The sequence below is a fragment of the Sciurus vulgaris genome (genome assembly GCF_902686455.1).
Source record: "Sciurus vulgaris genome assembly, chromosome: 12".
NCBI classification, from domain to species: Eukaryota; Metazoa; Chordata; class Mammalia; order Rodentia; family Sciuridae; genus Sciurus; species Sciurus vulgaris.
Genome location: NC_136473.1, coordinates 53,774,268 through 53,801,671, shown reverse-complemented (window position 1 = coordinate 53,801,671; position 27,404 = coordinate 53,774,268). Strand labels below are relative to the sequence as shown.

General features: G+C 34.4%; 1 protein-coding gene across 3 annotated transcripts in view; it reads left to right on the top strand.

The window, feature by feature from the left end:
* AKT3 (AKT serine/threonine kinase 3) overlaps window positions 1-27,404 on the top strand; it is a 311,937-nt gene that overhangs the window by 258,904 nt on the left and 25,629 nt on the right. For all 3 annotated transcript variants that reach the window (XM_079106138.1, XM_079106137.1, XM_079106139.1), the window contains 2 exons: window positions 4,858-5,072; window positions 11,747-11,834. In XM_079106138.1, the coding sequence (XP_078962264.1) occupies window positions 4,858-5,072; window positions 11,747-11,834 (303 nt within the window). The remainder of the gene's footprint in view (window positions 1-4,857; window positions 5,073-11,746; window positions 11,835-27,404) is intronic.

The window sequence follows — 27,404 nt, the reverse complement described above, 5'->3', positions numbered from 1 at the left end:
CATCAATATTAAGGAGAAAATTAAATTTACTTAATTTTCTATAGGAGCACAGCAATTAGTTCAAATAAGAGTTATTTGCTTTATAGTTAGGGTTCATATTTAAGAACTCAGTTATATGAGTTGGCTTAATATTTCAATATGTTGAATTTTCTTCTTTGGTGCTATTTTATACTGTTTCTGGGTAACATTAACAAAGTCTTCCCGTTTTATCCTAGAATTGAATATTGTTTAAATGTGAACTACAGTGCAATTAATGCCTCTTGTGTTTATACAGAGTGGTTGTTACTTATTTAGAGGTCAATTCTTGTAGCAATTTTTTCACATAAACTTCTTTTCAGTGTTTTATAATCTTTGGCTTTAATTAAATTAATCAATTAACATATTATTCCTTTTTATCCTGAATTAAACATATGTTTAAACAAATTAAACATTGAAATATTAAATTAAATTAAGTATTTAATTAAAGCACAAAGTTTAAATTCTCTGAAGCATGAGAACATACACAAAACTAATGTGAACTGGGAACATTAATGATGACCTATATTATTTTATTATATTTGGTTTTAGTTGAGTTACAGTGACCCAGTTTCTTGGAATTCCATAATATATACTGTTTCAGGATAAAAAGGAAGTGTAGAATTCTGTGTGAAGATACATGTAATTGTGATTTGATCACCATTACTGTATTCATTTAGCTTTTCTCTTCAAGAATTTTTGCTGTTTTATTCTGAGTCTGCTTTTTAAAGTGTTCTGTAAAAGGATTTGTGTGCACATGCTAGGAGTTGGCTGTAATACTTGCAACATTCCAATTCATAGCAATTGGCATCAGGTGATGTCTCTTAAGAATTATTAGAGCAGTTGAGAGATAGTTATTAAATATAAGTTTATGAAGAAAAGATGGAGAAACCTTGGAATTCATAGTTCTTATGAATTGAAAGGTGTACTTCTCTTGAAATTGCAATCAATTTTAAAATCTGATTTAGTCATTATTTTTTAGCAAACTCCTGTGATGTTAAGACTATATAAAGGCCTTTCATAAATGATAATGTATATGAATATATGTTGCTAGTCATAATTTTTTAGCAAATACCTGTAATATTAAGAATATATAAAGGGCTTTTATAAATGATAATATAAAGAGAGCTGTTTATATATAAGACATACACATACCAATTACCTGAGATTTTAAGGTTACCAGAAAAAAATAAATTTTTTTGAATTAGTGGTAAATTGGTTCATCCAAGTTCGCAGTTTACTTTCACAACATAGGTGTACAGACAGTCTGTTTAGATGTTTAATTTTTTCCCCCATCTGTTCTGTCAGGATTATTGATAGAGCAGTAAGCCACTCCAGGGCATATATGGTCTCCTTATAATTGGCTTGCCCTGGGTGCATTGTGTAGCTTGGCTAGTAAGCGAAAGAGGTATACCTTCAACTCCCAGTATTAGAATGAGTATTTTTTTAAATGCCTATTAGCCAAATAAATATTTACATTGTGAACTTTAAATGATGCTCTCATTTTAAAATATATAGTTTGTTATTTAAAATCTTCCTTTTTAATTAGTGATTAAGAACAATCATGGAGTATTTTTTCCCTTTACATGATTGTTTTATTAATGGATGTGTCCTCAACAAATATTACCAGAATTTTTAAGATTAATTGATACCTGCTATGCCTGTTTGATTTTTAGGTTTATTATATATGAAAGTAAAGAATCTCTTGACTCCTGGTAGAAAAAATTGAAAACTAAGCCTCATTTCCTATAGTGTGTGCTCTGTTGAATTTTGATTCAAAGTAACTTCTTATCACTTTTTAACATTTATGTTTAGTATTCTAAATTCTCATCCTTTATCTGGGCATTTGTGTTAAATATATAAAGTACAGCTGTATCTAAGTATAAAGGACAGTAGGGATAGAAGGATATACCAAATGCCCACATTCATGTTTACACTTTGAGTTTCATTTAAAAGTCAGTCACAGGGCTGGGGATGTAATTCAGTGTAAGAGTACTTACCTAGCCTATGCAAGGCTCTGGGTTCCATCCCAGCATCTCTCTCTCTCTCTCTCTCACACACACACACACACACACACACTCAGGTCAGTAATATTGATTTTATGGAAAAAATAGATATTTTAGATTAATTAGCCAAGTTTTTGCTGGATTATTTCTCTAAAACTATGTTTTGATCAATATCTATCTCCGAATTATATGATAAACTATGTTTAATGGAATTGAAATGTTACTGTAATATTAGAAAGAGAAGCGCTGTGAGTTAGGGAGAAAAAAATCTTCCAAAAATAATATGAGAGGCTATTTGAATTCAGAATAATTAATTTGACTTTGGAATTTCCAGACAGTATTTTGTTTTGAAATCATTTAGATTGAAGAAAAAGGATATAATATGAATAATGAGAACATGTTTTATATTATATATCTACATGCAGAATATTATAATCACTCATTTCTTGTGTTTTACCTTATAGCTGTTTGGCAATAGGAATTCAACAGAAATCTTCTTTTTAATTGATAGCAAAGTTTTTTAAGTAGAGAGGGTGAGTGAGTTGTCAGGGTTTTTTCCTCCTCAGCTTTGCTTAAAAGTTTGTATGTCAAGACAATATGTAATATCAGTATTATTCAATACAAAGTGTTAATGGCACATAGTTCTAATCACAGCATCATGTGTCTGCACATCAGTTAAATCATCAGTTGAAGTTCAGAAGTAAAACCACTACTTTTGAGAATCGGTATTCATTTTACAAAGCTAAATAAAATTGATTTTATCAGATTTTTTTACAATGCAGTTTTATTTTTCAGTTGCTTATTTCTCTTCAAAAATAAAAGCCCTCTCTTTTTATGCACTCACTTTCCCTTCTGGCTGCAAACCAGGTATTTAAACAAAAATAAAGGATTGCCAGTTTTGCCAGCTGGGGATGAGAACCCGGCTGGTGAAATGTGGGTTCGGGAGGCAGTTAATCCAGCTTTTATGCTTTTTATGGTTTTATGAAAAAAGAGGTTAAAAACCACATTTGGCTCCTCTTCTTGTATGCCACTGTTTTGTTGGTGTTGTCAGAATGCAGTTAAGATTACTTAGATTTAAATTTTTTTTGTTTTGTTTTAAAACCCTGTATCAATTAGATAGAGGCCCACAAACAGAACATTCTACTAATTGGCCATAAGAATAGATCCTTGAATCATCAAAAGTCACTGGTGTATTTAAGTGATATATACAGCTTTTCCTTTAACTTAAGAACATAAATAGAATTCCTTAGGTTATTTCTTATCATCAGTTTATTTTCAAATTACTCATTTTAAACAAGTAGAAATGTTTTGGCTAATGATGAAAACTATAATTTGTTCTTTCAGAAAATATTTTTCTTAGTTTGTGATTTACACAAGATTTCTGAAAAAAACAGCTGGACTTGTGTTTGAAACTAACAAAGCAGTTCCAACTAGGCTTCTTTAGTTATGAAACAACATTGATCCACTTGAATTAAAAATTTTTTCATGGTATTACAAAAATGCTTACAATTTTTTCTTTAAATTTTATCCTTCATCTTTAAGTACTCTACCAAAGAACCTTGCATACTATTTATAGGTAACTATAATATAACTGTCAAAAATATTATCCTCAGTGCTGTAAAGTTACTGGTAAATTTTACATAAAAATCAGTCATGTTCAACAATGTATTTAATTCAAGCCAAGAGAATTTGAAACAAAGTACTACTTTGTTTTTATAATTTTTCTCTTATATCATCAGTTGTTAAGGTTTTTTTTTAAATTAATGAAATTCATGTCTGTGGCTTTCTTGATCTGGTTTTTCTAAAGCTTGAGAGTCCAAGTTAAAGTAAGTTTTAAGATTATTCAAATATAGTTATTTAATAAAATGTCAGTAGTCATATGTAGATGAGGAATATTCTGTTGAATGAGAAACAAATCTGATAAAAAGGTGAAAACAAATTTTATCTGAAGCAGATGGTAGGTTTTCATGTCTGATTTGAACAGGTTGTTTGAACATAACCAAAAGAATATTTTCATATTATTTCTTACTAAATTTATTTTGCATCTAAGATATTTTGGGAAACAAATGTAAGGATATATACCAGCCAGGTATTGAGTTCATAATTTTTGTTTAACAAAAATTCTTGTCGGTTACTGAGGCTTTGTATTGTAAAGTTTATTATAACCCAAACAATAAGCTTTTATATGCAATTCATTAATTAAATATTTTCTGAAACACAGAGGGAACCCCAAGAATTTTCAAATTTATTTTAGTGGTTGCCATGTTCTGTGCTCCCCATTGTTATATTGTGCTTGTTTAAAGCTCCTAGTTTTCACTGCTTTATTTCTGTTACTTACTAAATTCTTTTTCTTTTTAACTTGGTTCTTAAAGCAGCAACAGGCAAGGCACATTTTATTGTCTATAATCAGCATAGCCCAACTTTAAGTTATTAAAGTTCACATTAGTGAATTCACGATGAAAAACTAAGTAGACCTAAGAGAAAATACGTAAAAAATGCTAGCTTATGTTTTTCATTTGATCCTTCAAATATATTCATTTACTGGTATTCTTTTTTATGACCTGCCCTGTCCCATTTTTTATACACTGACCATTTTATGGGTGTATATGTATATGTATGTATATATGTATGCATACAAATATATGGAATATTTCACATATTTGGTGTAATTTATACTTTTCATTTATGCTTCATCATTTTGAGGTCAAGAACTCAGAATAGATTACCTAGGCTTTGAAAGTTGGAATTCATTTTTATGTTAGACTCTTATATTTTATGAATAATGCTTTGAAAGTTAATGTGTAGTAATTAATCATTTCGCTGATTTCACTTTTAGGTGTTAGAAGATAATGACTACGGCCGAGCAGTAGACTGGTGGGGCCTAGGAGTTGTCATGTATGAAATGATGTGTGGAAGGTTACCTTTCTACAACCAGGATCATGAAAAACTCTTTGAACTAATACTAATGGAGGATATTAAGTTTCCTAGAACTCTTTCTTCAGATGCAAAATCATTGCTTTCAGGGCTCTTGATAAAGGATCCAAATAAACGGTAAGCCTCAAATAATGCTCTGTGAGTTACTGATGAATGTGGTTAGAGATTGTGATATGGAAATTAATTCATATAAAACTAATTCCAAGAAGCAATGTATTTGTTATATACATCTTCCCACTGAGATACTGACTTATTTTTAACTGCATAATATAGAAAACTCAAAAATTTTCATCAACTCTTTACTGACTTAGAAATTTTCTGCAGATTTCTCAAACAAGGATTTTGAGATTTCATTATCCATATTATGAGTAAATAAGTTTTTAATTTTCCTGTTGCTTGATCTTGTGGGAATAGGAAGATTCCTTTTCTTCTTCTAGTCCTTTATATTTCTGATGATTTACAATTATAGGGTGGGGGAAATCCCTGTTTTTATTCTTTCCTCCCACCCCCAACCTATGTAAAAATACCTTATTGTTATTTGAAAATATTTTTCCATGTGTGGGTGAAAGGATTGATGGCAGTGAAAAAAAATTACACTTGACATACTGTATTTCTGTTTTAATATCAAAGAGTTATAATATCAAAGAGTTCTGTAGTCCTTGCTGCTTTGCTCACAGTATTGTTTATTCACACATATGTGTTCATTCACATCTTCTATAAATCATGTGAAATGGCTATTGTTTAATGTTTCTTAATACATGCCTTTATATGCATATACATTCACCCTCACATCTAGATATGTATACTTATCAGTATTTCTCTGAAAGTCTATTAAATCTTAGGTGTCTGGAGATAGATGATTTCATATTTTGTATTGATCCATAACACTTCATGTAATGTTTTGTTCTACTGTTTTATTTAAGATCAATGATCAACATATATTTATTGACAGACTGGATTAATGAGTGAAAGAATAAATGAATCCTAAAATTTGAACTTTGTCTACTTTTTCTAGAAATGGTTTCCATTGCATGCGTCTAGCTTTTAAATTTATAAGGAATGTGGTTTTAACTTCAGCAGAAATGAGCAAACATAAGAGATACCTTTTTGTTGTTCTCTTTTGTGAGGAACCACTCAAAAAATTTGTTTGGTAATCTTAAGAACTGAGGTAACTTGTAATTGTAAAGTCATTTTGTTTTCTTTTTCAGGGTATTTTCACATCTTTGCTCTGCCCTTTTTATAGTACCCTTAGGGTAGATACTATTCACATTTCTATTTGAGTAGAAAATGAAGGTACAGGAGAGAATAAAGTGATTTACCCAGGGTCTCAAGGAAAAATTCATGCAGAACATGAGTAGAAAGCAAGTTTCTTTGTGCCTGTTTGGTGTTTCTTAGATAGATTATTTACAATGCATTCATTCCTTAATTCAGGTTTTGAAATGTATTCCTTTTAATATGGTTATTTCTCAATTACATAGCAATCAGGTATCTGGTGGTAGGTAGAGCTGTGACTCCCATTTTGTATCTTTGGTTTGGGAATCAAATATTTGGCTTGATCTTAAGAAAAATAAACATTTATCCTATGCTTTTCTGAGTGCTTCAGGCACTTTGGCCTCTCTCTCCTTTGTTGTATTTCCTGTAATTGACTGCTAGAACAAAATTGTATTTGTGGTCTTTGTGTCTATATCTCACTTGTTTGTCTATGTCAGCCACCCCTATTCCATGGATAGCATGTAGTAGGTACTTAAGAACTGTTGAATAAGCGTGAGGTCCATTTCTAGAGTGTTAGTGGTCTAATATGCAGTTTCTCTACCCAGAGATTGGTGGTATTCTCAAGAGAAGATGCAATATTATGAATCAACCTGGTATTTTCTTCAAGGCCCTCCACTACTTCATTAAAGTACTGGAAACAAAGGAGAATAAGATAAACAAGTCTCTGCTCTGGAATCTATAGAATGATAAGGGCCACAAAACATATAACAAAATTTATTCAGGCCAAACCATGTACAAATTAATATTAATTATTAGCTCTGTTTAGGGGATTGGAGAACTTGTGCTGGCTTAGGGAGGAATTAGTTTGTAGTGGAATTCAAGCAGAGAAATTTACATGTAAAGTAACTCAGCTAGACTTGCAAATGAACGTGGCAGTTGAGAAGTTTGGTGACTTGAGTATGGAACATGAGTTGGGTAATACTGGGAGACGAAGCTAATATTTTTGATAAGGACCTGATGTTTCTTAGAAAATACTTCATCTTTATTCAGAAAGGAATGAGAACCCATGGGAGTATTTAAAACAAGAGATAGCATACATGGATTTGGGTTATGAAAAGGTAATTCTGGCAGTTTTGGGGTGGATGCATTTAGAAAAGTGAGGGGCAGGAAGGCAGAGCAAGTAAGAATGCTTCTGAAATTATCTAGGTAGAAGATGAAATTCTTCCTGAAGTAGTAAAGAGTTTTGTGAATGATTAATATAAACTACAGGCTGGAGACCCTATATTCAATACCCAGCAACCCCTTCCTCCAAAAAGGGCAGTTGAAATAGTGAGGAGGTAGACATTGGGCAGATCCCAGGGATGTATTGGAGGTTTCCAGCTAGTGTGACTGGTTTAAAGAATGTGTGGTTTGACAGACAGAGAGCCCAAGCAAAGGAAGAGGCTTGCTGGGATGAATGTTGGTATTAATTTGGGGTATAACAAGCCTGAGGTTTTTATATATATTTTATTTATAGAAAATATAGATGGAAATGTCAAGTAAGCAACTGGAAATAATGAAAACAGAACTTAAAAAGAAACATAGTAACTGAGTATATGGGTTTGGGAGGCATGGAAGTAGCAAAAGGCAAGAAAATAGTGGAGAGGGCCTAGGACTGAATTCTGGGGAATGCTTTACAGGTAGAAAAAAGAGAGAAAGCCAAAAGGACCCTGAAAAGTCTTTGGAAACACATTCAGATATTATCATAGCATATCTCTTTATTTTTCCTATTCAGCTACTTAAATACTGCCTGATTTCCGCCCCTGCCCCCCGTATTCTTTACTAAACTGCCATCAGTTTGATCAAGTCAACTATCATTTTGCTATTTCTTATTTTCCATTACCTTGGGATCGTTCTTTTAGTCCACCTTTGTCATCCTATGGAGAGTTTATTAGAGAAGCATGGTCTTATGTTCCATTCAGTGTACTAAGAAAATGGGAATTCTGTGATGTTCCTAATAGTAAAGAATTCATAGGACCTAAGTATTTAACATTGTAACATTGGAGTTTAATATACTTAGGCATGGATAACTCATATCAAAGCATATTTTGAAGTGTTACATTTTGTATCAGAGAGCAATTGACCTTGACATTTTACAGTTTTACACTTTGAGTAAGTTTATGTTAAAGAATTTCAGCTTCAAAAATGACAGTCTGAGATTGTAATACACTTTTGCATAGTATTCATGACCATATATATTTTATATATATTTGATAACTGTGCTAGCTGTGTCCAAAGTCAAATTGTTGCTAAAGAACTGAGGTCTTACCTCAAAATGAATAACAGAAGCTGGATTAAAACCTACACAATTATTATGATTCTTCAGTCCAACTCCCATCTCATGTACTATCTCAGGTACACTTCAGATGCAAACAGTATCATAAACTATAAACAGTTTAACTTTGAAGAGTAAGTAAACTACACTATAACTAATATAAAAGAACACAATAGAGTTCTGATTTTTTTTCATGCAGACTACATTGATACATTAAATTCTTTTCAGAAACATGTATCTGCTTTTCTGGTTGCGTATCCAGAAAGTTAGAAGGCCTTTTGGGTAATCCAGTACTGATCTCTGCCTTCCAAGGAACTTTATGTCTCAATGGGTATTGTCATACAGAACTTGAAGTAGAATAAAATAGAATTAGGGCAGGAACCAGAATGCTAAGTATTAACTAAATACAGAATGACCAGGCTGAGGTTCCAGATGTGAACATCACTTTTCTGAGATGATTCAATCTAAAAGTCCTGTCTTGAGGTGTGATTTATTTAGAAAACGTATATAGATCTGGGAGTAGGAGGTGCACAAGCTTATTTATGGGAACCACTTTATCAAAAATACCCAGATATCAGCTGATTGCTTTATTTTCCATTCTGACAATGTGACAGAAGATCCAATTGTGTCTTATACCTCATAACCAGAATTTGTTAGATTTATATGATTATTTGATTTCTGTGACCTATTTGGTTTTCTTCCTACATAGTGTTGTGAGGGAATTCCTAAGTACCAGCTGACAAGAACCAATTGTTAACTTTTCAGGAATTGTCTGAACTAAATGTTCAAAGCATCCATTCTTTAAAATTAACATAAATTTGCAAATTAAATCAAGAATAGCAAAAGTAAAAAGTAATAAGTACTCAAAATCTGTCACTCCTTAATAATTTTATTACATTTTACTTTTCTGTATTTTTGAAGTTATGTAATATATGGAAATAATGTATAATGGTTTGCTAGTACAGTAGCTTGAAATTAGCCTTGATGGGAATATTCACACTACCAAAACTTGCCAATATTTTAAGTCAGGGTTTGATTTGTTTTGATTATGTAGACCTTAAAAATGATGGAGAGATCTAGTAATAAGAGAAATGCAAATCAAAACTACCCTAAGATTCCATCTCACCCCAATTAGAATGGTGATTATCAAGAACACAAGCAACAATAGGTGTTGGTGAGGATGTGGGGAAAAAGGTACACTCATACATTGCTGGTGGGGTTGCAAATTAGTGCAGCCACTCTGGAAAACAGTATGGAGAATCCTCAGAAAGCTTGGAGTGGAACCACCATTTGACCCAGGTATCCCACTCCTTGGTCTATACCCAAAGGACTTAAAATCAGCATACTACAGAGATACAGCTACATCAATGTTCATAGCTGCTCAGTTCACAATAGCCAGATCGTGGAACCAACCTAGATGTCCTTCAATTGATGAATGGGTAAAGAAACTGTGGTATATATATACAACGGAATATTACTCAGCCATAAAGAATGATAAAGTTATGGCGTTTGCAGGCAAATGGATGAAATTGGAGAATATCATGCTAAGTGAGATAAGCCAATCTCAAAAAACCAAAGGACGAATAATCTTACTGATAAACGGATGATGACACATAATGGGGGTGGGTGGGAGGGGTTAGGGTTAGGGTTAGGGAGGGGGGCAAGAATGGAGGAAGGAAAAGGACTATATAGGAGAAAGAGGGGTGGGGGGGTGGGGGAAGGGAAAAATAACAATGAATCAAACAACATTACCCTATGTAAAATCATGATTACACAAATGGTTTGCCTTTACTCCATGTACAGAGAAACAACATGTATCCCATTTGTTTACAATAAAAAAAATGAGAAAAAGCTAACAGTGCAGATTAAGCTTAAAAGTATGTTGTATCTGTATATATTACATTTCAGATAGCACAGAAATAGTTTAAATATTTTCCACTGTTCTAAAACTATTAACCACTCATTCAATAAAAAGTCATTCACATTACTGACAAGTTTGACAACTGAAGTTTGATGTCTTTGTAGTATCACCTTCATCTTTGATTTTAACATAAACAATAATATCAATAAATATTTGTATCAGAACTACTCAGAAATCATCCATAGTTGGCTTTTGGAGTTTGGGAGTTCAGCAAAAATTAACAAAAGTTTTTTATGAGAATCTTCTTTTGGAGAGGTACTAGGAGCACTTAACCACTGAACCACATAACCCACCCTTTTTACTTTAATTTTTTTGTTTTGAGACAGGGTCTCACTAAGTTGCTTAGGGCCTTGCTAAGTTGCTGAGATTGGCTTTGAACTAGTGAACCTTCTGCCTCAGCCTCCCAAAATGCTGGGATTATAGGCATGCACTAGCATGCCCAGTTTATGAGAATCTTCTGACTAATTTACAATAGGAACATTGTATATTTTATTATCATTTATAAATTTTGTGCTTCACATCCTTTGTACTATGTTTATAATACACTTATTTTTGTATGTATAAGTTCCCCCAAAGACTTAATTAAATTGTTACTGGTAATTGTTCTGTTTTGTTTTTTCCCTCTGTTTCTTTCCTCTCTCTCACTTTTCTCTTTTTTCTTAGTGACTCATGTATACTATATTAAACTGAGGAAGCCAGAAAACACCTGAATTTTTTATTGTGTCAGAAATTGTTTAAATGAGAATACCTACAGAAAAGGGGGTGTATGTTTTATAATTTTTAGTTCATACTGCAAGTTTTATAGCAAATTTACATTGTAATGATATTTTGTGGATTAATAATACTGTTTCTGTGGAATTCCTTTGAGATATGAAAATAGCCCATGAATTTCTGTCTATAGCATTGTTCATTTTCTAACCAGTTAATAATTTCAGAACTTTTATTAACAAGGGATACATTTTTACTTGAGTCATTCAAAAGGAACTTGGTTAGAGAATTGACAGTGATAGTAACTATGATTTATTGTGCCAGGTGCTACCTATGTTATTTCTAATCCTTATAAAACCATTGCTGCACATTGCAGAAGTGCCAGAAGTGCTTATCTCTTTCCGGTTTGTCTCCCAAACCTCTGCTCTTTTCCATTACCATATTGTTCTGAAGCTAGTAATTGTTAATAGCATATTAGGAAAATTAGATTTTATAGTGAAAGCTTTTTAATTTTATAATTGTTTATCCCAAGAACTGTTTCTCACACAGAAAATTGCTTTTTCACAAAAAGTTTTTTAATGCAGTGGGCTTATGTAAATGTTTTATATTCATTTAATTAAAATTTCTGTTCTGTAGCCTTGGTGGAGGACCAGATGATGCAAAAGAAATTATGAGACACAGCTTCTTTTCTGGAGTAAACTGGCAAGATGTGTATGATAAAAAGGTAGGATATCTTCCTGGCATAGTATATTTATACTTTGACTACTCTGCTAAAATGAATTTTATAGCATAAAAATTAAGCAAATAAAATCCAATGATGTAATATTTTCCATTTTTCTCTGACATTTAAGTGATTATTGTACTTCTTAGTATGTTTTATTTATAATTTGGACTCCCCAAATATCTCTTGAAATTTTATTCAGAGTTGACAAAAATTTATTTTTCTCTTTTTGTTTCCATTATAATTAGTTAGTTTTTTCTCTAAGAAAAAAATACACCCAATGTTATGTTTTTCCTTAGGAAAATGAAGGGAAAAATTATAACTTTAAATTTTGCTCTTACATTTTTAATTTTAAAGTAAGTTCTTCCAATTCATTTATGTAAATCTTACTTAAAAAGAAATTTAAAGATATATAGTTGTAATATTTAATGTTTAACAAGTAGACCAGGCACAGTGGCACAAGCCTATAATCCCAGCAATTTGGGAGGCTGAGGTAGGAGATTCATGGTCAGTCTCAGTCACTTAGCAAGACCCTAAACAACTTACTTAGAACCTGTCCCAAAAGAATAAATAAAAATAAGAATAAATAAGAATCCAGGGATGTAGCTCAGTAGTTAACCATCCCTGAATTCAATTCTCAAGTGCCCCCCCAAAAAAATACAAAATAATAATTATTTTCTTATTTGGAACTGTTCTGTTGTTTGAAACATAATTTTATTGCCCACAGTTATGTATCTTTATTGTAATCTGCTTACTGTATATTTTTCAATATTGCAATTTTTACTTGATTTCAGGAACAGGAAAAATCACTGTGTCTGTTTCATTTTTTATTTTTTACTACTTCATCTCCTGTTACTATAGACTTTGATTTTGATATTCAATTTTCAAATGCTTTTATAAAACTTTTATATGGAAATATTATCTAATTAATTTATATAGATTTCTTTCTTTTTTTTATTTTTTTATTGTAAACAAATGGGATATATGTTGTTTCTCTGTACATGGCGTAAAGGCATACCATTTGTGTAATCATAAATTTACATAGAGTAATGTTGTTTGATTCATTCTGTTATTTTTTCCCTTCCCCCCACCCCTCCCACCCCTCTTTACCCTCTATACAGTACTTCCTTCCTCCATACTTGCCCCCCTCGCTAACACTAACTCTAACCCTAACCCTAACACTAACCCTTCCCTCCCCCCCATTATGTGTCATCCTCCACTTATTAGCGATATCATTCGTCCTTTGGCTTTTTGAGATTGGCTTATCTCACTTACCATGATATTCTCCAATTTCATCCATTTGCCTGCAAACGCCATAATTTTATCATTCTTTATGGCTGAGTAATATTCCATTGTATATATATACCACAGTTTCTTTATCCACTCATCAATTGAAGGGCATCTAGGTTGGTTCCACAGTCTGGCTATTGTGAATTGAGCAGCTATGAACATTGATGTGGCTGTATCTCTGTAGTATGCTGATTTTAAGTCCTTTGGGTATAGGCCAAGGAGTGGGATAGCTGGGTCAAATGGAGGGTCCATTCCGAGTTTTCTAAGGAGTCTCCACACTGCTTTCCAGAGTGGCTGCACTAATTTGCAACCCCACCAGCAATGTATGAGTGTACCTTTCTCCCCACATCCTCGCCAACACCTGTTGTTGCTCGTATTCTTGATAATTGCCATTCTAATTGGGGTGAGATGGAATCTTAGGGTGGTTTTGATTTGCATTTCTCTTATTACTAGAGATGTTGAACATTTTTCCATATGTTTGTTGATTGCTTGTAGATCTTCTTCTGTGAAGTGTCTATTCATTTCCTTAGCCCATTTGTCCACTGGATTATTTGAATTCTTGGAGTAGAGTTTTTTGAGTTCTTTATAGATTCTGGAAATTAGTGCTCTATCTGAAGTATGATTGGCAAAGATATTCTCCCACTCTGTAGGCTCTTTCTTTGCATTGCTGATAGTTTCCTTTGCTGAGAGAAAGCTTTTTAGTTTGAATCTATCCCAGTGGTTGATTCTAGCTTTTATTTCTTGTGCTATGGGAGTCCTGTTAAGGAAGTCTGATCCTAGACCAACAAGGTGAAGATTTGGACCTACTTTTTCTTCTATAATCTGCAGGGTCTCTGGTCTGATTCCGAGGTCCTTAATCCATTTTGAGTTTAGTTTCGTGCATGGTGAGAGATATGGGTTTAGTTTCGTTCTGTTGCATATGGATTTCCAATTCTCCCAGCACCATTTGTTGAAGAGGCTATCTTTTCTCCATTGCATATTTTTGGCCCCTTTGTCTAGTATGAGAAAATTGTATTTATTTGGGTTTGTGTCCATGTCCTCTATTCTGCACCATTGATCTACCTTTCTATTTTGGTGTCAATACCATGCCGTTTTTGTTACTATTGCTTTGTAGTAGAGTTGAAGATCTGGTATTGCAATACCCCCTGTTTCACTCTTCCTGCTAAGGATTGCTTTAGCTATTCTGGGTTTCTTATTCTTCCAGATGAATTTCATAATTGCTTGCTCTATTTCTGTAAGGTACATCATTGGGATTTTAATTGGAATTGCATTGAATTTGTATAGCACTTTAGGTAGTATGGCCATTTTGACAATATTAATTCTTCCTATCCAAGAACATGGAAGATCTTTCCATCTTCTAAGGTGTTCTTTAATTTCTTTCTTTAGTGTTGTATAGTTCTCATTGTAGAGGTCTTTCACCTCTTTTGTGAGATTGATTCCCAAGCATTTTATTTTTTTCGAGGCTATTGTGAATGGGGTAGTTTTCCTAATTTCTCTTTCTGAAGATTCATCACTTATGTATAAAAATGCGTTGGATTTATGGGCATTGATCTTGTAACCTGCTACTTTACTGAATTCACTTATGAGTTCTAAGAGTTTTCTGCCAGGTTCCTCTAAATATATAATCATGTCATCAGCAAACAGGGATAGTTTGAGTTCTTCTTTTCCAATTCGTATCCCTTTAATTTCTTTGGTTTGTCTAATTGCTCTGGCCAGAGTCTCAAGAACGATGTTGAATAGAAGTGGTGAAAGAGGGCATCCCTGCCTTGTTCCAGTTTTTAGGGGGAATGCTTTCAGTTTTTCACCATTTAGAATGATATTAGCCATGGGCTTAGCATAAATGGCCTTTAGAATGTTAAGGAATGTTCCCACTATCCCTATTTTTTCTAGTGTTTTGAGCATGAAGGGGTGCTGTATTTTATCAAATGCTTTTGTGCATCTATTGAAATAATCATGTGATTCTTGACTTTAAGTCTATTAATATGGTGAATTATGTTTATTGATTTCCTGATGTTGAACCAACCTTGCATCCCTGGGATGAAACCCACTTGATCATGGTGCACTATCGTTTTAATATGTTTTTGTATGCGATTTGCTAAAATTTTGTTGAGAATTTTTGCGTCGATGTTCATTAAGGATATTGGTCTGAAATTTTCTTTCCTTGATGAGTCTCTGTCTGGTTTAGATATCAGTGTGATATTGACTTCATAGAATGAGTTTGGGAGGGTTCCCTCCTCTTCTATTTTATGGAATATGTTGAGAAGTATTGGAATGAGCTCTTCTTTAAAGGTTTTGTAGAACTCGGCTGAGAACCCACCTGATCCCGGACTTTTCTTTGTTGGTAGGCTTTTGATGACTTCTTCTATTTCAGTACTTGAAATTGGTCTATTTAAATTGTTTATGTCCTCCTCGTTCAGTATAGGCAATTCGTATGTCTCTAGAAACCTGTTGATGTCTTCAAAATTTTCTATTTTTTTGGAGTATAGATTTTCAAAATAGCTTCTAATTATGTTTTGTATTTCACGTGTGACTGTTGTTATATTTCCTTGTTCATTCCGAATTTTAGTGATTTGGGTTTTCTCTCATCTTCTCTTTGTTAGTGAGGCTAAAGTTTATCAATTTTGTTTATGTTTTCAAAGAACCAACTATTTATTTTGTCAATTTTTCCGATTGTTTCTTTTGTTTCAATTTCATTGATTTCAGCTCTGAGTTTAACTATTTCCTGTCTTCTACTACTTTTGGTGCTGTTCGGTTCTTCTTTTTCTAGGGCTTTGAGCTGTAGTGTTAGGTCGTTTATTTCTTGAGTTTTACTTCTTTTATTAAATGCGCTCCATGAAATAAATTTCCCTCTAAGTACTGCTTTCATAGTGTCCCAGAGATTTTGATATGATGTTTCTTTGTTCTCATTTACCTCTAAGAATTTTTTAATTTCCTTCCTAATATCTTCTGTTATCCATTCATCATATAATAGCATATTGTTTAATCTCCAGATGTTGGAATAGTTTCTGTGTTTTACTCTTTCATTTATTTCTAACTTCAATCCATTATGATCTGATAGAATACATGGTAGTGTCTCTATCTTCTTGTATTTGCTTACATTAGCTTTGTGGCATAATATATGGTCTATTTTAGAGAAGGATCCATGTGCTGCTGAGAAGAAAGTGTATTCGCTCTTGGTTGGATGGTATATTCTATAAATGTCCGTTAGGTCTAAATTATTGATTGTGTTATTGAGATCTATGGTTTCTTTGTTCAATTTTTGTCTGGAAGATCTGTCCAGTGGTGAGAGAGGCGTGTTAAAATCACCTAGTATTATTGTGTTATGGTCTATTTGGTTTCTGAAATTGAGAAGGATTTGTTTGACATACATGGATGAGCCACTGTTTGGGGCATAGATGTTTATGATTGTTAAGTCTTGCTGATTTATGTTTCCCTTAAGCAGTATGAAATGACCTTCTTTATCCCTTCTGACTAACTTTGGCTTGAAGTCCACATTATCAAAAATGAGGATGGATACTCCAGCTTTTTTGCTGAGTCCATGCGCATGGTATGTTTTTCCCCATCCTTTCACCTTTAGTCTATGGGTATCTTTTTCTATGAGGTGAGTCTCTTGCAGGCAACATATTGTTGGATCTTTCTTTTTAATCCAATCTGCCAGTCTATGTCTTTTGATTGATGAATTCAGGCCATTAACATTCAGGGTTATTATAGAGATATGATTTGGTTTCCCGGTCATTTGGTTCATTTTTAAAATTTTATTTATTTATTTGTTTGACACAACTTGTTTCCTCCTTTATTTGACAATTCCTTTAGGATAATTCCTCCCTTTGCTGATTTGCTTCTTTGTTTTTCATCTCTTCTTCATGAAATATTTTGCTGAGAATGTTCTGTAATGCTGGCTTTCTTTTTGTAAATTCTTTTAGCTTTTGTTTATCATGGAAGGATTTTATTTCATCGTCAAATTTGAAGGTAAGTTTTGCTGGGTATAAGATTCTTGGTTGGCGTCCATTTTCTTTCAGGGCTTGAAAAATGTTGTTCCAGGCCCTTCTAGTTTTAGGGTCTGGATTGAAAAGTCTGCTGATATGCGTATTGGTTTCCCCCTGAATGTAATTTGGTTCTTTTCTCTCACAGCCTTTAAAATTCTGTCTTTATTTTGTATGTTAGGTATTTTCATTATAATGTGCCTTGGTGTGGGTCTGTTGTACTTTTGTGTATTTGGAGTCCTATAAGCCTCTTGAACTTGATTTTCCATTTCATTCTTCAGATTTGGGAAATTTTCTGATATTATTTCATTGAATAAATTGTTCATTCCTTTGGCTTGTTTCTCTAGGCCTTCCTCAATCCCAATAATTCTTAAATTTGGCCTTTTCATGATATCCCATAGTTCTCGTAGATTCTGTTCATGATTTCTTACTATCTTCTCTGTTTGTTCAACTTTGTTTTCAAGATTAAATATTTTGTCTTCAATGTCTGAGGTTCTGTCTTCCAGGTGTTCTATCCTATTGGATATGCTTTCTATGGAGTTCTTAATTTGGTTTATTGTTTCCTTCATGTCAAGGATTTCTGTTTGTTTTTTTTTCAATATCTCTAACTCTTTATTGAAATGATCTTTTGCTTCCTGTATTTGCTCTTTTAACTGTCGATTGGTGCGATCATTCAATGCTTGCGTTTGCTCTTTCATCTCATCGTTTGCTTCTCTAATCATTTTAATTATGTACATTCTGAACTCCTTTTCTGTCATTTCTTCTGCCATGCTGTCATTGGGTTTTATTGATGTAACATCTAGATTTGTTTGCAGCATTTTCTTTCCTTGTTTTCTCATATTGTTCAGATATTAGTGGACCGCTGAGATATTGAAGATTTCCTCTATTGACTTACAATGTCCCTGAAGATTTCTATATATATCCCCCCTTAGCCTTCAGTAGGCTGAAGTTTTGGAGGAAGTTGATAATGCGGTGCTCCACAGGAAGCTGCCTCTCTAGGAGTGGTGGCCTTCAGGTGGGGTATAATCCCTGCTAGTGGGCAGAGGTGCCTCCACTTGTTGACCAATGGTCATCCAAAGGGGACCTAGGCTGCAGGCTGAGGCAAGGCCTGTTTGGGCCTGAGTCTCTGGTTTTACTGTCCTTGTGGGGAAACCTCACCCGGCAGGGAAGACTCACCCGGTGGGGAGGTGTTGCTGGTCAGTTCCGTCCTAGAGGTTCCCCTCAATTTACAGCTACCGCCTGGGCTGGGCTGCCTTCCTCTGCAAATTTCCCAGGGGCCCTACCTCCTGGGCCTGGGAGCCTCACCCTTTGCAGATGAATCTCCTTAGGCTGCCCCTCCTCAGAGAATCTGCCCACAGGCCTGGAACCTTCGCTCCGCCCTAATCCTGTCTCTGTGCGGCTCTTCCACCCAGAAGCCTCCTAGATCCTGGGACCCTGCTCTGCACCTAATCGCCTGGCTATGCGGCCCCTTCTCTGAGCAGCCACCTGGGGCCCCGTACAATCGCTGTGAGACCCAGAGAACCGCCACACGCCTCTTCCTCCAGACAGCCGCCCAGTATTCCGGTGCGGTCACTGGGAGTCCAAGAAACTCACTGCGTGCCTCCACCTCCCACCAACCACCCGTAGCCCTGGGCAATCAATCCTTCCGAGTCAAAGTGACCCTCCCCGTTCCTCCTCCTTCTCCAGATAACCCCCCGAGTGTTCAGGAGCGGTCGCTCTGAGTGGCTCTGAATCCACGTGACCCGCAGCACGGGTCCTCTGGGCAACTGCCTGGAGCTCTGGTGCAGCCACTCAAGACCAAGCGACCCACCACACTTCTCCTCCAGGCAGTCCCCCTGTGTTCAGGAGCTGTCACTTTAAGTCCAAACAACTCACCACTCGCCTTCTCCTCTGAGCAGCCGCCTGGAGCGCTAATGCAGTCACTGCGAGTCCAAACAACCCGCCGCGCTCCTCCTCCTCCTCCTCCTCCTCCTCCTCCAGGCAGGCCCCGGTGTTCAGAAGCGTCGTTCTGAGTCCAAACAGCTCGCCGCGCAGCTTCTCCTCTGGCAACCGCCTGTAGCTCTGGTGCAGTCACTCCGAATCCAAGCGGCCGCGTTCCTCCTCCTCCTCCTCCTCAGGGCAGGCCCTGGTGTTCTGAGTCCACACAGCTCTCCTCGCCACTCCTCTCCTGGGCAGCCACCGGAGCCCCAGTGGTTGCTCCGAGTCCCAGCGCTGTGCTGAGCGCCCTCCTTTACGGCGCTCCCAGTTGTCTGAGTTCCGTGCTCCAGCGGGGGGAGGGGCGTCTCGCCGGCAGCTCTACTTCAGAAAGTTTCCTGCGTTCCGGGACCACCATCCCATCCGGGACGCCTTCCCAACGGGTGAGAGTCACCCGGCTGCTTTGAGTTGGTCCCAAGTGTCTCAATATCTCCTCTTTTGAATCCTGAGTCCTGGAGAAACATGAAATGCAGCCACCCTCTAGGCCGCCATCTTGAAACCTCCTATATAGATTTCTTATCTGTTTTGTTTCGTCAGTCTACCCATTTCAGTTTTTTCCAACTTTCTATATTTTTTCTGGAACATTTATCAGTAAACATTTATATAGGTTTGTTTTATGCTGAGTATTCTTCTCCATTAACTCCTGAAACAAAGATGGAATGAGAAATGAGCTATGAGGAAATAATACAGTATTTCATTTCTGGAATATGTTGTTGGTAAAAGGGAGTGTGGTGATTTTTCTGCCCATTTGTTTTTAAAAATATTTTTTAGTTGTAGATGAATACAGTATCTTTATTTACTTATTTTTATGTGTTGTTGAGGATTGAACCAGTATCTCACATAGGCAAGTGCTCTTCCACTGAGCAATACCCCAGCCCCTCTCCTCATTTCTTGTAACTATAAATTTAAAATAGTTGCACCATGTTAAACACCTTTTACTCAAAGTTTCAACTCAACCAAACTCATGTATTTTGAGTTTCTATCATGTATAAAGCACTGTGGCAAATATTGGTTCCTTCACAACCCTTACATGAAGCAGATGACCATTCCTAAATGCCCTAAATGTTTATGAATCTCATATGGACAATTTTATGTCTACTTTAGATCACTGATGATGAGCCTTATGAGTTACATACATATGTAGGAAGGCTTCTATGAGATATATACTGTTTTTATCTTCTCAGCACACTACAAAGGAATCTGGAAAAGATCAAGATCTTACTGTGTCTCCCACAAGTAATATATAGTCAGAAGTTTTCTTTGGCACACAAAACTGTAAGATACAACTAAATATCATTTCTTCAGTATACCCTGTCCAGGGAGAACTCATTTGAAAAAGGAAGAAAACTTTTTTTTTTTTTTTAAGAGGCAGTGATTACAGCACCAGTGTGGCATTGCTAAGAAGGGACAAAACATGTACCTTTTCAATCTAATGAGGAGACTTAAGTGATGCTTCAATGATTTCCTTATCAGTGTTCAACTTTTCACGTTCAATTCAATTTGACCTCAGCTGGAGAATGCTCTGAGAACCAGTGAAGAAGCAAGGCTTGCCCACTGGGATAGGCCTGCCCAGAGTGAAAATATTAAGATTAGGATAACCAGGCTTGTGGGAACGGAATTAAAGGAGCCAACAAGATGGGCAGGGAAAAGGAGATGCCAAAAGAAGTTTAGATGATGTACAGAGAGAAATTAAAATGTTTTAATTGCTAAAAAAAAAAAAAAGACACAATTTGAGCAAAGATTACAGCATTTTTCACAGAAACACAACCACAAAAGTAAAGTTTCCATGATCAGATTAGTCACCTTCCAACAGGCTTACTCATGTGTCCTGCCTGTCAGATGAGGCAATTGATGTTTACTCAGATACTCTATAACTACAACATTATAACATCACCCTCAAATTTTTAGTCTCACTTTTTAAAAATTTTTTGTTCGTTTTAATTAGTTATACATGACAATAGAATACACTTTGATACATCACATATAGTGGAGTGTTATTTCTCATTCTTCTGGTTATATATGATGTAGAATCTTACCAGTCATATAGTTATATATGTATATAGGGTAATGATGTCTAATTCATTGTACTATCCTTCCATTCTCCAGACCCCCTCCCCTCCCTTCCATCCCTTCTTCCTAATCTAAAGTAACTGTATTCTTCCCTAACCGCTCCCACCCCCCCATTGTGAATCAGCATCCGCATATGAGAGAAAACATTCAGCTTTTGGTTTTTTGGGATTGTCTTATTTCCTTTATATTCTCCAGTTCCATCCATTTACCGGCAAATGCCATAATTACATTCTTCTTTAAGACTGAGTAATATTCCATCATATAAAAAAGAAGTAAAAAAAAATTGAGTCTCTTTTGTAAAAGCTATGAAAGTAATTTGTTCTATTTGGGTTTGCATCATAAAACACATAAATAGGAAATTAATTTTAAAGGAAGCAGTCTAACACTATTAGCTATTTTATGAATTCACTTAAAATTATGGCATGGGGATCTCCAAGATGAGGTGTGTTTTATTAATAAGTTTTAAGAGGTTTATTATTTTTACATATTTATTATTACATGATTATTGGCTATTTTTCTAAATATTACAGCAAATCCAGAGATGAAGACACATCTAGAGTTGCTGGTATTTTTAGGGGAAAACTAAATCTGAGCAAAACAGAAAGTCAGTTAACCTTAACCTTAATTATAAGTTGTATGATACATAATTTGATCATTTGAAAGAGTGCAGGACTGAAGTGCAGAAGAGCTGTTCGTAGTCCTGGGTTTGCTTCTCATTTCCGTTGTGGGAAATAGACAAGTTCATCTTATAGACTAACACATAAGACACAGATTATTTCAGTACCTTAAAAGCTTTAAGATTGTCTGGTAGAACATTTTCTAGTGTGAATTTCTCTAGATAAATTTCTAAATTAACTTCTAGGTAATTTCAGTGTTCAGTTTGTTGGTCTGCTAGGATTTTATGTGAGATTGTATTTAATTTCACAATTTGGGGAGAAATGTCATCTTAACAATGATTTTCAGATCCAGAAACCCAGTGTACCACTCCATTTATTACATGATCTTTAATTTCTTTCAGTAATGTTTTGTAATTTTATGTTTAGGTTTTACACATTTTGTTATATATATATATATATATATATTCATTATTTTTTAAAATTTATTTTATTGTACAGAAATGGGATACGTGTTGTTTCTGTTTGTATATGGAGTAACAGCATACCATTTGCATATTCATACATTTACAGAGTAATGATGTTTGATTCATTCCGTTATGTTATTTTTTCCTTCCCCCCACCCCTCCCACCTCTCTTTTCCCTCTATACAGTCCCTCCTTCCTCCATTCTTGCCCCCCTCCCACCCCCATTATATATATATATATTCTTAGATATAATTTTTTTTTAAATTTTTATTTTTTTTGGTGCTGGGGTTTGAACCCAGAACCTTGTGCATTTGAGGCAAACACTCAACCAGCTGAGCTTTATCATACCCAGTCCTAGATATATTCTTAAGTATTTAATGTCTTCTGATGCAAGCAGAATTTTACAATTTCATTTTCACTTTGCTACCAATATATAGAAATAGAATTGATTTTTTTCTATTGACTTTGTATTCTGTAAGCTTGTAAAAGTTGCTTCTTAGAGCTAAGATGTCTTTTTATCTTGGGATAATAACTCTTATATCATTGTCCCATAGTATAAATTATTCTTCCTCCAAATATTTCTGTTTACTCATTTTATTACCTGACTTTAACATTTTATGTTATTTCTTAATATTTAATTAAAATTTATATTAAATGTGCTAGCTCTGGGTTCAACCTCCAGCACTGTACTAAAAAAAAAAAAAAAAATCATCTCAAAAATTTTCTGACATAAGCCAGAAGGAAGATACAGTTCTTGTTGAATAGAAGTGTTAAATAAATAGATTATAATTGAGCTCGTTATTCATGATGAAATTCTCAAAAATTACAGAGAATCAATTTTGAATGGTCTTTGTTGTTGAACTGTGAAAAAGCCTTTTTCAGGACTTACATACATTCAATTAGTTTTTCAAAGAGTCTTAGTATAATGAAGGCATAATTATTCTTTTTATAAATTTTTTTTATTTTTACAGACTGCATTTTGGTTCACTGTACACCATTTGGTTCAGTGTACACTGTACACTGTACAATGGGGTATAACTGTTCATTTCTTGGTTGTGTACATTGTAGAGTCACACCATTCGTGTAATCATACATGTACATAGGGTAACGGTGTCTGTCTCATTCTGCCATCTTTCATACCCCCATCTCCTACCCCATTTCATTTCTCTCTACATAATCTAAAGTTCCTCCATTCTTCTCTTACCCCTCTCCTCCCACCCCCATTATGTATCATCATCCACTTATCAGGGAAAACATTTTGGCCTTTTTTTTTTTGGGATTGGCTTATTTCTACTAGTGTGATATTCCCCAATTCCATCCATTTACCTGCAAATGCCATAATTTTATTCTTCTTTAGGGCTGAATAATATCCCATTGCATATATATACCACAGTTTCTTTATCCATTCATCTGTTGAAGGGCATCTAGGTTGGTTGCACAATCTAGCTTTTGTGAATTGAGCTGCTATAAACATTGATGTGGCTGTATTACTGTAGTATGCTAATTTTAAGTCCTTTGGGTGTAAACCAAGGAGTGGGATAACTGGGTCAAAAGGTGGGTCCATTCCATGTTTTCTGAGGAATATCCACACTGCTTTCTAGAGTGGCTGCACCAATTTGCAATTCCACCAGCATGTACAAGTGTTTCCTTTTTCCCCACATCCACACCAACATCTATTATTGCTTGTGTTCTTAATAATAGCCATTCTAATTGGAGTGAGATGAATTTTTAGAGTTGTTTTGATTTGCATTTCTCTAATTGCTAGAGATGTTGAACATTTTTTCATATATTTGTTAATCACCTGTATATCTTTTTCTGTAAAGTCTTCAGTTCCTTGGCCCATTTATGAGGCATCATTATTCTTAAAAAAAATATTGATTTCCCCAATAATTTGTCCTGACATAACAGGGCCCAAAGCTAACCACCATGTTGCCAAATTCCAGGAGTCATTACACCCAGAAAATAAACTATAAATTTTACCATCTGAAATTGGGTAATACAGTGATATAGATGGAAGCTTTCATTTATTATTTGATCACTTCTTTAATTTTAGAAAAGTGAGGGTACGTGCATGTATAAGGGGAAACTGGGGTATGTGTGTTAGATTTGGGATTTAAAAAAATTTGTAATGGTTCCCTCCTTTTCTATTTCATGGAATAATTTGAGTAGTATCGGCGTAAGTTCTTTGAAGTTCTTGTAGAACTCAGCTGAGAAGCCATCTGGTCCTGGGCTTTTCTTTGTTGGTAGGCTTTTGACAGCATCTTCAGTTTAATTGCTTAAATTGATGTGTTCAAATTTTATATGTCATCCTGATTCAATTTGAGTAGGTCATATTTCTCTAAAAATTTGTTGATGTCTTTATGTTTTCTATTTTATTGGAATATAGATTTTCAAGGTAGTTTCTATTATTGTCTGTATTTCAGTGGTGTCCATGTTGATACTTCCTTTTTTATCACAAATTTTAGTAATTTGAGATTTTGCTCTCTTTCTCTTTGTTAGCCTGGCTAAGGGTTTGTTAATTTTATTTATTTTTTTAAAAGAACTAACTTTTTGTTTTGTCGATTCTTTTTGATTGTTAAAGATTGTATACTCCTACATTACATGTCTTAAGTCCTTCAAAGAAAAGATGAATTAAAATTTCTCCCCTCCCACCACGACCCGTCCCCCACTACCAGTAAACCATTGAGCTAACATTTTTAAAGTTGACTTTCACTACTACTGTGTTTGAAGTGGAATTTTTTTTTCTTGAGGAAGTTTGTACAAATTATAAATAATTAAAATGGAGCTCAGTTAAAAAAAATCACTTCTTAGGTGTAGTAGCTTTCGTTGTAAATCACTTAAGATTCTCCACATACATGATCATATCCTTTGTAAATAAAAATAGCTTTTAAACAGCTTTGTAAATAAAAACAGCTTCATTTCTAATTTGGATGCATTTTATTTATATCTTCTTTTGCCTTATTGTATTGATTAGATTCTCCACTACAATATTGAATAGAAGTGGTGAAAGTGGACATCCTGCCTTTGTTTCTGATCTTAGGGAGAAGAAGAACAGCTTTTATGATTAAATATGATGTTAATGAGAACATCTAGCAGCCACATGTAGATTTCTAAATATCATTTGCCAATAAAAGAAACCAAGGTTCCTTGGAGAAGCAGTTGGTTTCGGGGCTGGTAGGGGGAAAATAAAAAACGAACCTGGAGTATTTTGTGATCCCAGAAATTACATAGGTACTTTAAAAAGACAGAAAGGAGCTAATCCTGAATATTTCCCTGTGGCAAAAGCTGGAATAATTTCAGTTAACAAAATAAATACAGTATTAGATAATGACCCAGAGAATAAAATACACATTCATGAGACTGAATGTGTATTACATAAATGAATGATTAAATAAATTAAGTGCTGAGAAAGGGCATGTTTTCCTTATAACTAATTCTAATTAATAAATGTAGAAGGAGTGATAGAAATATAAAATCACTTCTAGAACACCAGAGTATAAATTGCACACGTAAAACCCACCAATTAATGCTAAAATTAGTGGACCAAGATTTAAGAGAAATTTACATATTCTCAAATTATCTCCGCCACTCAATTATTTATAAAGGTTAAAAAATGATTTTATAATAGACTTGGCAGACAATGTCTTAATCAAATGATAAGATTTGATATAACCCATCAGTAATGCTCTGAGAAGAATATAACGTTTTTATAGGAGTCCTCCCCCAAATTCATAATCTCAGTATAAACATGAGAAAATCTGAGGAAACCATATGGAGGGATATTCCTCAAAACACCTGGCCAGATAACTTCAAAAGTATCAACTTTATATAATAGGCAAAGAACAGTGGTAGAATTCTCACAGATTGGGGGGAAATAGTGTGGCATGATGACTAAATGCAATGTGGATCTTGGATTAAATCTTGTAACAGAAAAGTAACCTTCATTTAAAAAGGGGGTGGAATCTAAATAAAGTGGGTAATATAGCTAATAGTATTGTATTGATGTTTGTTTTGATATGGCCATGTAAGATGTTAACAGTAGAGGAAGGTGAGTAATATATGGTAACTATGCAATTTTTAGAAGTGTTCTCTAAGCTTAAAATTATTTCAGTGTAATATTTCAAAATATGATGTTAGTGTAAGTTTTCTTTATTCCTCCTGGATTAGGTTGAAGAAGTTCTTTTATTTCTAGTTTACTAAGTGCTTCTACCATGAGTGGGTGTTGAATTTTATTAAACATTTTTCTTCATGTATTGCAATGATCATATGACTTTTCTCCTTCCTTTTCTATTAAGATGGTGAATTAACATTGTTTAATTGATTTTCCCAGTGTTGAGTGAGCCATGCGTTCCTGGGCAAAAATCCATATGTTCATGATGTTACCTGATTATATACTGCTAGATTTGGTACAGTGCATTTTATAATTATTTGCATCTCTGAATCATGAATAATATTGATGTGTCAACTTTTTCCAAAATATTTTAGTGTGGTTTTCATTTCAGGAGCATGTTTGCTTTAAAAGCAAGGTGGACTCTAATTTTAAAAAAAATGAAAGAAAGAAGAAAAAAAAAAAAGATTGGAAGTTTCCCTTCTTTTCCATTTTATGGAATTGTGTGTGTAGAATCTGTATTATTTATTAATTAATTATTTGGTAGAATTTACCAGTGAAGCTAATTAGGCCTGGAGTTTTGATTTTGTTGGAAAGTTTTTAGCTATAAGTTGTAATTTCTTTAATAGTTGTGGGGCTCTCATGGTTATCTGATTTTTCTGGAGCAAGTTTTGATATTTTGTGGCTTTTAAGAAATCTTTCCTCTAAGTTTTTTATTGTATCAGCTTGAAAAATGTCTGTTCTCTTACTATTTTTTTAATGTTTGCAGTAGCTATAATGATGGTCTCTCTGTTATTCCTGATAACTGGTAATTAGTGTCTTTATCAGTCTGGTTAGAGGTTTATCAGCGTTACTGAGTTTTTCTTTTTCTTTTCTTTCTTCCGCCCCGCCCCAGGGAACCAACTTTTGGTCTTACTGATTTTCTCTACTTTTCTAAACTGAATTCATTGATTTTCCTTTTATTTTGTCTTTATACTGCTGCTTTTGAGATTACTTTGCTCTGTATACCCTCAAAGAGAATCTAGCTTCTGCTCTGTAACATGTTTTGAACAAGATGGTTCTGTCAA